The 16,016-nt window shown below is 36.9% G+C and overlaps 1 protein-coding gene across 2 annotated transcripts; it reads left to right on the top strand.

Moving 5' to 3' along the window:
* Positions 1-1,356: 1,356 nt before the first annotated feature.
* Positions 1,357-5,440, top strand: LOC147636373 (uncharacterized). Of its 2 annotated transcripts, XM_086801799.1 has the most exons (6): positions 1,357-1,951; positions 2,091-2,226; positions 2,578-2,698; positions 2,988-3,024; positions 3,689-3,905; positions 4,484-5,440. In XM_086801799.1, exons 1-6 carry the CDS (start codon positions 1,745-1,747, stop codon positions 4,576-4,578), a joined length of 813 nt encoding a protein of 270 aa, XP_086657925.1. In that variant the 5' UTR covers positions 1,357-1,744; the 3' UTR covers positions 4,579-5,440. The 2 variants fall into 2 exon arrangements, with proteins under 2 accessions (XP_086657925.1, XP_086657926.1); XM_086801800.1 differs by lacking the exon at positions 3,689-3,905 and having other exon boundaries at positions 1,374-1,951; positions 4,484-4,785.
* Positions 5,441-16,016: the final 10,576 nt, after the last annotated feature.

The raw sequence follows: 16,016 nt of genomic DNA, 5'->3' as shown, positions 1-16,016 counted from the left end.
CAATCATTTTAATTCCTAAAATTTTGATTTAAATTGAACTCTCCATTGATTGGTAATAACAAATGATTGTTTTAGACCAAATTTGTAAGCTTTTTTAAGATGAAAATTAATATTTGTCGTGAAAGTGACCAATTTTGAGTGGAGTTTGGAACTTAAAAAAGTGTCTAAGCCATTTGAAACAAAAATGTCACTAAAACTGTCTAAAATAAGGTTACTAATTTTTTCCACATAAATTATTAGTTTTTTCCACATTTTTAGGTGATTTTAGGTGTTTTTTTGGAGGGACCAAAACTACACCTCACGCCCTGTTGTATTTTGAAACGGTTATATGTTACATAGAGAGTGGGAAGAAAGGTAGAGAGAGAGAGAGAGAGAGAGAGAGAGAGAGAGAGAGAGAGAGAGAGAGAGAGAGAGAGAAGAAGAAGAAGAAGAAGAAGTAGTAGAGAAGAGAACTTTTTAACGTCGTAGGAAACTATCCCAAGAGACCAAATTCATCTATCCGACCAGATTTGATCTCAAGACCTTTGATTCAAGAGGGAAATGAGCTAACCAATCTACCACACTTGGGTGATAGAAAGGTTAGCCCATTTTCCTCTTCTTATTCACACACACACCCACACACCCACACACACATTGAGAAGAGAACTTTTTAACGTCGTAGGAAACTATCCCAAGAGACCAAATTGATCTATCTGACAAGATTTGAACTCAAGACCTTTGATTCAAGAGAGTTGGCTAGTTTGAGAGAAATAGAGAGTTAGAGGGAGCAAGAGAGATTGAGAGAGCTAGAGAGAGAGTCAAAGAGAGAGAGCGAGAGCGAGAGAGAGAGTTATAAAGAGAGAGAGAGAGAGAGAGAGAGAGAGAGCTAGAGAGAGAGAAAGAGTTAGAAAGAGAGATATATACAGAGAGCGTGAGAGGTAGGGAGAGACATAGAGAGAGAGGTTACAAGGCGAGAGTTAGAGAGAGAGAGAGATTAAAGGGGGGAGAGAGAGAGAGGGATTTATTTTTTTAAAGATATTTTGTTTTGTTTTAAATGGGAAAAATAAAAATGAGCGGGGGCAAAGGGAGGAGAAGAAATAGAGAGAGATACAGAGTAGAATTAGTTAAAAAAATGTTTTTTTGTTTTATTTTAAATAAAAAATAAAAAGAGCCAGAGAGAAAGAAAGAAGGGCAATGAGAGCCACATTTGTCCCTTTTGCCACGTAGGTTCATGGGTGGATGAAGGGGCGGTCGGGGCGCTGCGCCTGCAAATCCGAGACGCGCCGCCACTCTAATACAACAGCCCTTATCCTGCGAGCCTAGCCCCGTATTATAATACATCTATATATATATATATATATATTTATAATAGAAATTCTGGAAATTCTGACAACACCGTCTTCCTGCTCTTCCCCCCCCTCCCCGCCCCCCCCCCCCCCCCCCCCGAGCGTTCTCTCGTGTGTGCGCGCGCCTCCTCTGCCGAACCCTCCCCTTGCTTTTCAACCCTCTTCCTTTGTGGACGCTTGCTCGTCGTAGCGCTTCCAGACGCCCTCCCTCTTTGGGAAGTTTTTTTCAACATCACACGATGCCCAACATGCCTTCCTTCTGAGCCTTTTCCCACTACGGCGACCTCCGATGGCCGGTTGAGAGGCCGCAGGTGATCCGGGGGCCGCCCGCTCGCCGCTGGCCCTTGATCTTTGCCGACAGGATTTGGTCCTAGCCATATCTACACAGGGGAGAGAAACAGAGACACATTAAATAGGCTATGGCACAGCGTCCGGGAAGCAGCGGCAGCGGCAGCAGCACAGGTGGGCAGTTCGGAGACACCACCCTCACCAAGATCTTTGTGGGCGGGCTGGCTTGGGAGACGCAGTGTGAAACTATGCGACGCTACTTCGAGCAGTTTGGCGAGATAGTGGAGGCCGTGGTGATAACAGACAAGAACACGGGCCGCTCCAAGGGCTATGGATTTGTACTTCCTGCGATTCCCCAACCCTCTCCCCCTCCCCTCCCATTTAATTATGATTAATTGATCTTAATTCTTCTGTGTTAAACCTTTGATTATTTGATTGATTTTAAATCATTTTGCTTTTGGTGCTTTTTGTGTGCAGGTGACCTTCCGTGATGCAGAGGCCGCGAGGCGGGCGTGTATGGATCCAGCCCCTGTCATCGATGGCAGGAGGACCAACTGTAATCTGGCTGCACTTGGGGCTCATCGCCCACGTCCAACCTCTCCCTTGTTCCAAGGCAAGCCATTAATAATTAGGTTTCCAAAGTGATTAGTGTACTCTGGTTGCTCTAAATCAGCAACGTGTAGGGTCTGGATTGGTACACTGTTCTACTGTATAGTCATATTTACTTCTGGAGTCTGGTTCATAAGCTTAGGGATATCACTGTCAGTTACCTCGCGAGTCACACTACTAGGCGTGGAGACCTTTACATTAAGTGAGGTTTAACTTTCCATATATTCAACTCTATCATTAACGCTAACCTTTCCTCTTTAGGGCTTACTTTGTCAACGGTTTTTATTACCAAGCGCTTACTTAAGCTTAAGTAAGCATCACTCTAAGTATTTGTATTGCCTTTTTTTCTTACAAGGGGCTCGCTTCTTACCTTTCATGGGCGATTTGGGTGGTCAAGTGTATGGTGGAGCTCCCCATTTTGGGCAACCTTTGCCTTTCGGCTATCAACAAGGCTTCCCCTACCCTCCCCCCTTTGGGTAAGGTTATTTTCTATTTGGTGGAGATTGTCAATATATTCCGTTTTGAAATTATAGAGCCAAAACTTGTAAATCCATAAGGATTAAGTTAAAGATCCAACAATAATAATGTCTCTACATGGATAAGCGTAGTTGTGATAATTTCTTACCATACTCTAGGGCTTAGGGTCTCCTCCCTTTGGGTAAATGATGAAGTCAATGCAATTTTTAACTGGGGGGACTTTGTTTAGAAAATGAGAAGACGGCATTAATTAATCCCTCAATGTTGATGTTGTGATGGTGGGAGCAGGTATCCAGCCTATCCCCCAGAGTATTATGGAGCTCCGGTAGGTGCCTTTGGCCCACTTCTCTTGATCTTATCTTCTCCCCCTTGTTATTAATAATGTTTTATCCAATTGGTTTTGGCCCATAGCAAGTACAGGGGTCGCCAGTGATTTTGCCAGTTTTGGGTGCCTTTCCTCTCTTCTGACTAGGACGGTTTGATTGATTCTATGGAGTGGGGTGGGGTGGATGGGGAAACTGGGAGTCAACTTTTGTTTTATTTGTTTATTGGCAATAATAATTGTATGATCTCTTAAGCCTCTATGATGCCATTAATTGTCGACATTTTCGGCCTATATGATGCTCAAGCGATGATGATTAAAGTGGTTGATTACTCATTTATTGAAATGATTATTGATTGATCGGGAGGCTATGCTGTAAAACAATATATAAAAAATAGGGTATATTATTCGCTGATAGGGTAAGCTATGCATAGTGATCATCAAGCTATATGGGAAAGGGGTGGATTATGTAGAAGCAGCATTATTATTAATTAATTGGTTGGCAAGGTAAGCGGAGGTGACATTTAATTGTGGTTGTGAATTGATTGGCAAGCTATATGCGATTATGTTTTTTTTAAAATATAATTAAACTGGCAAGAAGATATGAAATTTTTGTAAAGTAAAAGTATGACGATTGGGGTAGTGGTGATGGTGGTGGTTTTTACAGAACGTGTACGGTCCTTTTGTGGGGCCACAGTTGCCAGCTATGTACCCGCCTGCGGTGGCTCCTGTAAGCCCAAGTTTGCAACAGCAACAACAGGGACCCCCCCAGAATGTACAGCCGGGATTTGCCATTCCCCCTTTAATTAGTCCTTACGCCAGCAGCCAAGTCCCCACTCATTTGCCCCAGTTTGTCCCCATCCCAGCTCCCTTCCACTCTCCAGGTATATGTATATATACATATATATATATATATATATATATATCCATATAAAAAGCTTATTGCTTGCATCCAACGCAAACATTATTATTTTTAATTAAACAAAAATCACCTCTCACCCTGGAACCTTCTTTCATCTAAATCACCTTTTTTTTTCCCATTTTTACAAATCTCTCTCTCTCTCTCTCTCTCTTTCTTTCTTTTTGAAATAATTAAGTCCCTAACTTTTTCTTTTCCGATTATTACTTTTTTCGTTGATTTTGATTGTTTTTCACTCACCTATAAATCTATGCAACGTCATTTATTCTAAATTAATTACATTCATGATTCCTAAATATATTGTTGTCGTCCTTTTCAATGGGCTATATTATTGTGCATTCATTTTCTTCCCGTTTTAACATTTTTCATGTCAACTCTTGAACTTTCCTTTCCTTTTCTAATATTTAGGAATTTCTTTACTTATTATTGGGCTAGTAGGATCACCTATTCTAATTGTAGATTAGAATGGGGATTTGCCTCTAAATTACTTATAATTATCATGATGATGTGAGATTAAATTTCTTTCCTTGGTTAATTATGTAGGAGGCTCAGGGCCTTCCCCTCCGCGTTATGTATTGCCATCTCCGTCCGCACAACCGTTCACACCAGGGGGCGGCTCAGAACAGTCCTCAGGTTGATCTTTGCAATCACACCACACAGAAGATCTCCATTGGCCGGCCGCCCACAAAGAAAAGCTAATAACAGGACGAATCACCGCCAACCCACGACAGACACCAACAAAGGAAAACACTCACATCTCCTGCAGGCCGGCAGCTTTGTCTAACGATGATGATCTGCTGCAGCGAAGAAATTGCTTCATGGGTTCCAATGAGCAGAGATCATCACCCCCTCTCTCTCTCGCTTAACTCTCAAAGGTACAGTCTATGGCTTCCTTTGCCAGTATTATTGTTCATATCTGCACGCGCACTGCTGCTTAACAAAAGGAGTGTTGCTTTCTTTGCCCCCTTCAGACCCTCCCCATTTAGAACAGTGATTCAGGGCGTTCTTGTTGCGCACACACACACACACACACACACACACACACACACAAACAAATTTTATAATGTTTTGTGGCGACAACGGTCTTTGCTGTTCTTCCATCTAGATACTGCATGTTGCAGAAACAATAATAGCAAGGTGGAATTTATAACTGCGGATAATAACTCAAGAGATGTATTACTAGGGCCAATCTAACAAGGGACTTAGAGTGAAACTAGCCTAGGCAGCAGCTCCAGCTCACCAATTATAACAAGTAGCTAGGCAGCCATGGCGTCTCAATCTACAGTCAAACTAACTCGTGCAGTCTTAGCCCTTTCCTAACCTTCCATTTGTCTCATCTGATCCTTGAGTAAAATCTGTTCCCTTTGGCTAAGATCAATTGCAAAAGCTTTCTACTAGTATAGAGTTCCACCATCATCCCTCATGGATCATAAATTGATCAATTCGGATGTTAATTGACTCTGCTCTTTTGTCTGACAAATAAAGTCTTCTTTCTTTTTTTTTTTTTGGTGGCCGAACCGTCATCCCTAGCTCTCACATTTTGAGCTTTGCTGATTGATCTACGGTTTTAAATTAAGTTATGGAGCTCGTTTGTGGATTTGTAGAAAGAGAAGGTGACAGCTTCGCTCTATTACGAGATAAAAAGTAGAAAGTAATGAACTAATGCATATGCATGGAATTGCATGTGACCTTCATATTTAATTATTGCACGAATTATTTGGTCTTTTGAATGGTCAACTTAGAATCGCCAATATCAAATGATCAAATGTGTGGGGAGACTAGCAATAAATAGGACTATTTTTATATGACGAAGTCTGCAATAATGCAAAATTTCCATTAATTAGGACCCTTAGCTCATCAGTCATGTGAAAGAGTTTTGCCAAATTCCATTCAAACCATTCTCGTGCTTATTCAATCTTGCTCGCATATTATATATGTATATATTTACACATATACATACACATATAAATATAATATTATGCATATACATACATAGTACATATGTACGTACGTGTATATATATATATATATATATATATATATATATATATATATATATAAGTATGTACGTATTATATTATATGCACATATATATATGTGCATATAATACACACACACACACACACATATATGCATGTGCGCGTGCAAAAACATATACATATTGATATACACCTAATCTCTTATCTATATTAAAAAGTTAAGATTCCACCACCACAACTTTAACTACTCAAACAAGTATAATCTCCCCAATGATAAATTATTTACAAAAACGAACAAACAAAAAAACCTGTTTCAAGGTAAGATATACACATCAAAGGTGTAAGTCCATGTAATCCTTGTTGCAATCCATGTTTCAAGGTAAGATATACACATCAAAGGTGCAAGTCCATGTAATCATTGTTGCCATCCATGTTTCAAAAACTAATGTAGGAAAAAAATTTCATGATAAAAAGAAAATAATAAAAAGATTAGCAAAGTTTTGTAGAGTACAAGTGTCCCCAATACTAGCATATTAAGGACAAAATACATGCTTTAACTCCTAAAATCTAAGTTCAATAAAAGCCCTACCATCACCACAAACTTAATGAGTGATGTCTTTGAAGGACCACTAGGATTAGGGTTTGACACTCATAGTTAAGGTGGATGGGACTCCATGGTGGAGAGAGAGAGAGAGTGAATTGTAAAGAGAGAGCGAGAGAGAGAATTTGACACTCAAATGGTAGAGAGAGATTGCACCAATGATGTTGATTATGATTGATGTGATACTTACACACCAAGTACATGTTTTTGTAGGTAAGCAACCTTATCTTATTGACACAAACCATAAGTCAGTGATACATCACTTGTGGTGACATCGTTGCTTAGGTCGCACACACTTATCTACTCATAAGAGTATGTTCACACATATAAGCGCACTTACACATGTAAGGGGTGTTCACATCATCTAGATAGTTGTTTACACCTATACACTTACACATTGGTGGACACAAGAGATCGACATGCACATACACAATCATGAATCCCAACAAATCTTTCTTTGGAGTGAAGGTGTGAGTGTGATGAGGAACCTTCATTAGTCAAGAATACACATGCTTCAACTTTGGTAAGAACTTGGCGTGTTCTTGGCACGTATCACCTAAATCCATAATAAAAATCAAATCATGTTAGGTGATAAGGCATAAACAAAATACACCAAAATACATCAACATGAAAAATATCACCCGCAATACATAATCACTAGCATGGCCCCACTATCATATGTCAAATAACACATTAGTATTTTTATTGGTGAAATAACTCACGATACCAATAAATTAGCATTACGCAATGGCTTCTCAAGCATCCCGAATTAGACATATATAACATCTGCTAACATCCCTCTTGCTTGGGTTGGCAACTGTCCTCAAATGTGTGTTTGCTCATATGAGTAGATAATGTTGAAACAAATGTGGAAAAACTGTTCAAGAATCCATCTAGCATCTTCTCTTGCATGAATTTTAAAAAGTCAAAAGGTTTCTAGTGTAAGTGTTGCTTGTACGTGTAGTGGTGTGTTCATGATCTACAATTTTGTCTAGTTCTAATTGTTTCTCATCATCAACTAATTGGTTCTTTATAAATCTAATGAGTAGGAATTGGTCCTCTAAATGACCGTAACAAATTGATATGAAAAGATTATGAATTCTCCAATGTGAAGGTAGTTCTAATCTATAGGTTAAGTCATTGATCTTATCTAGCACTTGGAAAGGATCATAGAATCTAGGTGCCAATTTGATAATTGGATTCTTCTCTACACTTTTAAGTCTACTTTTCTCTATTCTCAAAAGGATATAGTCTCCTTTGATAGCTTTCTCTTTTTGTTAACTTGCTTGTTGACATACTTTTCTTGAGATTTTCTAATGGCTTCTTTTACTTGTTCATGAATAGTCTTAAAGTATTTTGTGAATGCATCAACAATCTCAATAGTATGTGAAATACGGGTCATATGTGTAGGTGAGGTTTTACCATACACTATTTGAAATGGTATCTTTTTAGTAGCTAAATGGGTGGTATTATTATAAGAAAATTGAAGAATATGTAAGTATTTATTCCATTGCCTAGGCTGTGATGAAACATAAGCTCTAAGAAGATCCAAGGTTATGCTATTGATAGAACATAAGCTCTAAGAAGATGAGTACTGTACTTAGCCTTTGGGGGTCTAAGTTTTTTACTCTTAAAAGCTGTAAGATTCCTCTTTCTAGCTTTTGAGGTGTGCAGGTGTAAAAATTTTCCTTCTGATCTTATAGTTATTCCTCTCTGTGAAATAAAAGAAAGATCTTGTTTTACCCTATTTTGGCCTGGAGAGAGAAAATGTATAGACGGAGGCAATTCAAAATTAAGATATTTTCGGATATAAAAATCCTTCTAGTGTCTAAAATGGATTTCCTTGAAACAGAAATTCAAAAAGAACTTTTCCATGTGCAATAATTAGAACTAATTGAAAATAGGTTCATATGGACCAATAAGATTAATCCAAATGTAGGGAGGAGATAAATTGAAGAATAAAAGAAAAATTCTCAAAAATGAGTAAATGCTCACATAAGATGAAGAGTTGACTGAGTACAAGGTTTATTAGTTAAAAATTAAGAGATATTTAGAGGAAATGATGCATTTTTGACACCTCAGTGTGTGGAGATCTCTCCTCATGAAGGAGGCGCCTATTTCACATGTGTGGAAGAGTTTTAAACTAAAAAATAATGAGATATTTTTATCTCTCCTCTCTCCTATTTCAACTAGATTCAAAAAGTAAGCTAAACTAACCCAAAAATGGTCAAAAATTGACCAAACTGATCTGGAAAATTCTAGAATCAGTTTGCTTGATTAGAGGCTCACTTTTTTCTATAAATAGAAGCCTTCTCCTTTGTAAAAGGTTAATGGTGTTTATGCAGTGTTACTCTACTCCTACCCAGAGCCAATTACATTAAATTTTCTTGATAATTCAATTATTTTTGGCTTAATCCTCTCCAAAGTAATTAGTGGCCACTCTTGCTTCAAACAAGAGTAGAACCATGAATCTCTCAAGCTAAAGGAAAGCTTGCAACTCCATATAAGCTAAATTTTTCTTACTTTTTAATTTTAAATCTATGGTTTTCTTGATTTTCTTGTTTTTTAGTTGATTAAAGTAAATTCTAATGCTATGCCTTGATGAAAAGGCCATCCCCTTCTCTTCTTTACAATTCAGTCTTTCTTTATCCTAGAATGTTTAACAAAAAGATTAATTAAACTTTTCTTTTTGTTTACTCTCTTGAAAATTAAAAGTTATGTAGATTAGGGTCTTTTACAAAGGAGGTTGTAGGCAAAATTTTTTAGAATTTTGAGAAAAAGAAAGTTTATTTTTATGTTATTCTAAAAGAGTAATTTTCACCGTTTGTGCATTCTAAAAGAAATATTCTAATTTACTCCATGTACATATTCACCTATTAATATGCATGGATATCACTAATATTAATTATTAAAATTGATTAGAAAGATGCATCAAGAATTTATTTTTATTTTAAAAGTGTTATTTTCATTAAAATTGCTTTTATGCATAGAAAGATGCATAAAGGATTTATTTTTATTTCAAAAGTGTTATTCTCATTAAAATTGATTTTATGCATAGAAAGATGCATAAAAGATTTATTATTATTTCAAAAGTATTATTCTTTTTAAAATTAATTTTATGCATAGAAAGATGCACAAAGGATTTATTTTTATTTCAAAAGTGTTATTCTCATTAAAGTTGATTTTTTTGCATAAATAGATGCATAAGAGGATTTTTATAAAAGTGTTATTTTTATTGAAGTTGATTTTTAAGCATAATTAGATGCGTAAAGAATCTTTATATCAAAATTAGAATTCTCTTAAATTCTATGTTTAAATTCTATGAATAGATGTAATGAGATATGATGAGAATCAGATAAGTGTGAATGAATGGATGGATGGATGTGGTGTGAATAGAGGTGATGAGATGGGTGAATAGATGTAAGGAGATGTAATGAGAATAAGATAGGTGTGAATGAATGGATGGATGGATGTGATGTGAATAGAGGTGATGAGATATGGGGTGAATAGATGTAATGAGATGTGATGAGAATCAGATAAGTATGAATGAATGGATGGATGGATGTGATGTGAATAGAGGTGATGAGATTTGAGGTGAATAGATGTAATGAGATGTGATGAGAATCAGATAGGTGTGAATGAATGGATGGATGGATGTGATGTGAATAGAGGTGATGAGATGTGAGATGACTAGATGTAATGAGATGTGATGAGAATCAGATAGGTATGAATGAATGGATAGATGGATGTGATGTGAATAGAGGTGATGAGATGTGAGGTGAATAGATATGATGAGATGTGATGTGAATCAGATAGATATAAATGAATGGATGAGATGTGATGTCATGTGAATCAGGATGTAAATGAATGATATGAGATATGAGTGGATGACATGTGATGAAAATGGATGTGAATGTACAAGTGAAGAATGGATGTGAATGCATATGTGACGAATGGATGCGAATGTGTATGTGAAAGAATGGATGTGGTTATGTATGTGAAAAATGGATGTAGATGTATGTGAAAGAATGGATGCGGATGTACGTGAAATAATGGATGTGGATATGTATGTGAAAGAATGGATGTGGATGTGTATGTGAAAGAATGTGATGTGGATGTGTGCGAAAGAATGTGATGTCATGTGACATGAATATATGTGGATGTGAAGTGATAAATATGAATGTATGAATAGATGTGGATAATCGTACATGTGAACGATTAGATGGATGTGGATGAATGAGATGAGATGTGTATGAATGAGATATGATGTGGATAGATGTGATGTGATGTTATGTATGTGATGGGATGGTGATGAAAATGAATGTGATGGATATAAGTGAATGTGATGTGAATGGATGAGATGTGAAGTGAAATGGATGTGATGTGAATCGGGATTGATGTGAATGAATGTGATATGATGAGATGTGGAGATGGGTAGATGCGAGTGGATGAGATCTGATAAGGATAAATGAGGAAAGATGTGATGAGCTGAAAATGATGTGATTGGATGAGAATGGGAATACATATGGAATGGATGTGATTTAAATAATGTGGATTGATGTGGAAAGACGAGTTCCTTATGGAAACTGTTTTTATAACCTGTTTTTAAATGACTAATTGATGTCAAGAATGTTGGGGAAGCATTTTGACCGTCTTGTGAATGAGGTCGTGGAGACCTAATCTGATAAAGTTACAACAGCTGACGGAGAGTCAATGGAGGACGTCTCGCGTAGCAAGGTCAGCCAAGGTCTTGACCAGCCTCGGTTCGATTTAAATGGTGAGCTTCGGATACGGTGGATGAGGGACCAAGGAAGCGGCCTATGAGTGAAGCGCTAGGTCACTTGCGAATGATCTTAGAAGATGCTAACCATACGACGGTGCTCGGGCTCTAGGTCGCCGAAGATACCTACACGTGCATCGTAGAAGATTTGGAACAAGGAGTAAGAGTTGTTTTTTGAATTCGAGCATGGATCTGGTTAATTGACCTTGCTAGTTCTCATCCAACGGATGAGTACATGGCTCTTTTTATATGGATCCGTTGGTTGATCTTGCTGATCTTCACGGTCAGATCAGTTCAGTTAGTTAAGGCTTTTGACTACGTTAGAGTAAAATTATCCTGGAGGAATCGCTCGTGCTTTCTGGGCAAGGGAAGTTTTTTTGGGTTTGGTTTTGGAAGAACTTGATGGATTAGTTTCTTGTCTGGATATCCGTGGGGGCGAGGCTCCGAGTGAGGGACCCTGCCCCGTGTTAGAAGTGCTACTTCCGCTGCTAGCACCCCTGAATTCGTTGCGCGGTGGGGACAGGGATCTTTCAGCTGGTATCATAGCAAAATTGGCTAATGTGGATCAACCGAGAAGTCAAAAATGTCAAAAATTTATAAAGTAGCAGTAAAAGGTTGTAATTGTGTGATGAAATTCATACAAATTGATATTCAGACTGAAATTCATAAATTAGAAATTGGGTCTTCAGATGGAAGTACCGCAATTGCTTGGAATCCCTAACTTGCTTGAGGCTTAGACATGATGGTATTTACCTTATAATTCCAAGGACTGTGACTACCGGTATATACCGAGGGTATAACTGTAGCTCTTTACTGGCAGTATATACGAGTAAATCTAAGACTTGAAATTATAAGCAAAAATGCTATCCAGATGATGAATTCGAATGTGGTTGATATGATTTTTAAATTCTGGTTGAGAACTGATGAGTTGATTTGGATTCTGATTGAAAAATGATGATTCCTGAAATTTAGTTGAAAAATGATAAGGTGAGCAAAACCACAATGAGGATGAATGGGACGAGTCCCTGTTTGTGAGATGATGTTCGTAAACTGGAATGACGATAATGACTTCAGCAAATCATTATGAGATTAGTGGATTATGCTGACAGATTGCTACTGTTAACACTTGACCCAGTGGATCAACTTAAGGGATGTCAAATTAAAAATCTGTATAATTGAAAATTCCCATGAAGGACTTTTCAAATGGAAATTTCGGTCTAATGGACCATTATTGTGATAAAGATTTGCATGATATGATCTGAGTGAATTATTATCTGATGATGAGTTCTATATAAGGGATCTTTTTTCCAGGATTCTGTTGGGTTCACCAGACTATAAGGAACCCCAGAATCAGTTGGATCTTAAGGGAAAGAGTTGTCCTCTAATTTGTGAGATGAGGACATCTCGCGTTTTTTTAAGTGGGATAGGATGTAAGATTCCTCCCTCCGGCTTTTGAGGTGTGCAGGTGTAAGAACTTCCCCTTCTGATCTTATAATTATTTCCCTCTCTGAAATAAAAGAAAGATCCTGTTTTACCCTGTTTTGACCTGGAGAGAAAATGTCTAGAGGGAGGTAATTCAAAATTGAGATATTTTTGGATATAAAAATCCTCCTAGTGTCTAAAATGGTTTTTCCCAAAACAAAAATTCAAAAAGAACTTTTCAATATGCAATTGGAATTAATTGAAAATAGGTAAAAAGGACCTTAGCCTAAGGGTCCAGATTTTCAGAAATTTTCGGATTATGGTCTAATTAAGGTTCCTATGGACCAATAAGATTAATCCAAATGAAGGGAAAAGATAAATTGAAGAATAAAAGAGAAACCCCCCAAAAATGAGTAAATGCTCACATAAGATGAAGAGTTGACTGAGTACAAGGTTTATTAGTTAAAAATTAAGAGATATTTAGAGAAAATGATGCATTTTTGACACCTCAGTGTGGGGATCTCCCCTCATGAAGGAGGCACCTATTACACATGTATGGAGGAGTTTTAAACTAAAAAATAATGAGATATGTTTATCTCTCCTCTCTCCTATTTCAACTAGATCCAAAAAGTAAGCTAAACTGACCCAAAAATGGTAAAAAATTGACCAAATTGATCTGAAAAATTTTAGAATCAGTTTGCTTGGTGAGAGGCTCACTTTTTTCTATAAATAGAAGCCTGTCCCTTTGTAAAAGGTTAATGGTGTTTATGCAGTGTTACTCTACTCCTACCCAGAGCCAATTACATTGAATTTTCTTGATAATTCAATTGTTTTTGGCTTAATCCTCTCCAAAGTAATTGGTGGCCACTCTTGCTTCAAACAAGAGTAGAACCCTCAATCTCTCAAGCCAAAGGAAAGCTTACAACTCCATGTAAACTAAATTTTTATTACTTTTTAATTTTAAATCTATGGTTTTCTTGATTTTCTTGTTTTTTTAGTTGATTAAAGTAGATTCTAATGCTATGCCTTGATGAAAAGGCCATCCCCTTCTCTTCTTTACAATTCAGTCTTTCTTTATCCTATAATGTTTAACAAAAAAATTAATTAAACTTTTCTTTTTGTTTACTCTCTTGAAAATTAAAAATTGTGTAGATTAGGGTCCTTTACATCTAATTGGGGTTAATTTTAATTAAAAATAGAATGTTAAAAATGAGAAATGGTCAACTATACAAAGGAGCTTATGGTAAAAATTTTTAGAATTTTATGGAAAACAAAGTTTATTTTTATGTTATTCCAAAAGAGTAATTCCCACCGTTTATGCATTCTAAAAGAAATATTCTAATTTACTCCATGTACATATTCACCTATGAATATGCATGGATATCACTGATATTAATTATTAAAATTGATTAGAAAGATGCATAAAGGATTTTTTTATTTCAAAAGTGTTATTCTCATTAAAAATACTTTTATGCATAGAAAGATGCATAAAGGATTTATTTTTATTTCAAAAGTGTTATTCTCATTAAAATTGATTTTATGCATAGAAAGATGCATAAAGGATTTATTTTTATTTCAAAAGTGTTATTCTCATTAAAATTGATTTTATAGATAGAAAGATGCATAAAGGATTTATTTTTATTTTAAAAGTATTATTCTCATTAAAGTTGATTTTTATGCATAAATAGATGTATAAAAGGATTTTTATAAAAGTGTTATTCCCACTGAAGTTGATTTTTATGCATAATTAGATGCGTAAAGAATCTTTATATCAAAATTAGAATTCTCTTAAATTCTATGTTTAAATTCTACAAATAGATGTAATGAGATGTGATGAGAATCAGATAAGTGTGAATGAATGGATGGATGGATGTGTGAATAGATGTAATGAGATGTGATGAGAATCAGATAAGTGTGAATGAATGGATGGATGGATGTGGTGTGAATAGAGGTGTGACGAGATATGAGGTGAATAGATGTAATGAGATGTGATGAGAATCAGATAAGTGTGAATGAATGGATGGATGGATGTGGTGTGAATAGATGTAATGAGATGTGATGAGAATCAGATAAGTGTGAATGAGTGGATGGATGGATGTGGTGTGATTTTTATGCATAATTAGATGTGTAAAGAATCTTTATATCAAAATTAGAATTCTCTTAAATTCTATGTTTAAATTCTATAAATAGATGTAATGAGATGTGATGAGAATCAGATAAGTGTGAATGAATGGATGGATGGATGTGGTGTGAATAGAGGTGTGACGAGATGTGAGGTGAATAGATGTAAGGAGATGTGATGAGAATCAGATAGGTGAGAATGAATGGAAGGATGGATGTGATGTGAATAGAGGTGATGAGATATGAGGTGAATAGATGTAATGAGATGTGATGAGAATCACATAGGCGTGAATGAATGGATGGATGGATGTGATGTGAATAGAGGTGATGAGATGTGGGGTGAATAGATATAATGAGATGTGATGAGAATCAGATAGGTATGAATGAATGGATGGATGGATGTGATGTGAATAGAGGTGATGAGATGTGAGGTGAATAGATGTAATGAGATGTGATGAGAATCAGATAGGTGTGAATGAATGGATGGATGGATACGATGTGAATAGAGGTGATGAGATGTGAGGTGAATAGATGTAATGAGATGTGAATAGATGTAAGATTGGACTGAAATGAAGGAGTCGGTCTTTTAACTCTGGGACCCTGGCTTCCTTGGCCCACAGAAGGAGATGGGCAATCCTTGAGCTGGTGTTGCCCAAGTCCCTGACATCCGAAGCATCTGTTCTCTTTTTTAAGCTCTTCCCTTTGCATCCTGGAGAGAGCCAAAGTTCCTGAGAATGTACTTCGGGGGAAAGGTATTCCTTCATTTCTGAAGCTTTCCGTCTCCACATTTTGGTTAGAACCTTGGTGTCTCTTTGCAGGCGGAAAGTTGGAAGAACTTCCCGGAGTCTAAAATCTCTTGCAGGATGAGGGGACTCGCTTTGGCGGGACTTTTACGATGAAGGCTTTGGCAAAGTCCTTCGCCATTCTGACAGCTTCAGCCATGGACACTGGCTTGGAATTTTTGACCAGTGTGTCCAAGGGTTCGTTCATTCCCCGAATGAATCTGGCCATGAGTTGCTCTTCATCTAGAGGTGGTGAATATTTGGGTAGAAGAGCAAAGGCCTAATGATATTCCTCAATGGTTTTGCTCCCTTGCTTCAGCTCTAAGAATTCGTTCATTTTGGTTCCAAAAATCTAGGGGGACAAAATCTCTTCCTTAAATAGGTTTTAAGG

This window comes from Cibotium barometz, chromosome 8 (genome assembly GCF_041138505.1).
Source record: "Cibotium barometz isolate CiBa-2024 chromosome 8, ASM4113850v1, whole genome shotgun sequence".
Taxonomy (NCBI): domain Eukaryota; kingdom Viridiplantae; phylum Streptophyta; class Polypodiopsida; order Cyatheales; family Cibotiaceae; genus Cibotium; species Cibotium barometz.
The sequence above is the reverse complement of the archived record's forward strand: the minus strand, read 5'-3'. Positions and strand labels throughout refer to the sequence as shown.

What these genes read in the sequence shown, in the direction of transcription:
- LOC147636373 (XM_086801799.1), top strand. Translation starts at nt 1,745, where the DNA reads ATGGCACAGCGTCCGGGAAGCAGCGGCAGCGGCAGCAGCACAGGTGGG. An exon ending in CAGAGTATTATGGAGCTCCG is followed by an intron (nt 3,025 to 3,688) that starts GTAGGTGCCTTT and finishes TGGTTTTTACAG; the next exon opens with AACGTGTACGGTCCTTTTGT. An exon ending in AGCTCCCTTCCACTCTCCAG is followed by an intron (nt 3,906 to 4,483) that starts GTATATGTATAT and finishes TTAATTATGTAG; the next exon opens with GAGGCTCAGGGCCTTCCCCT.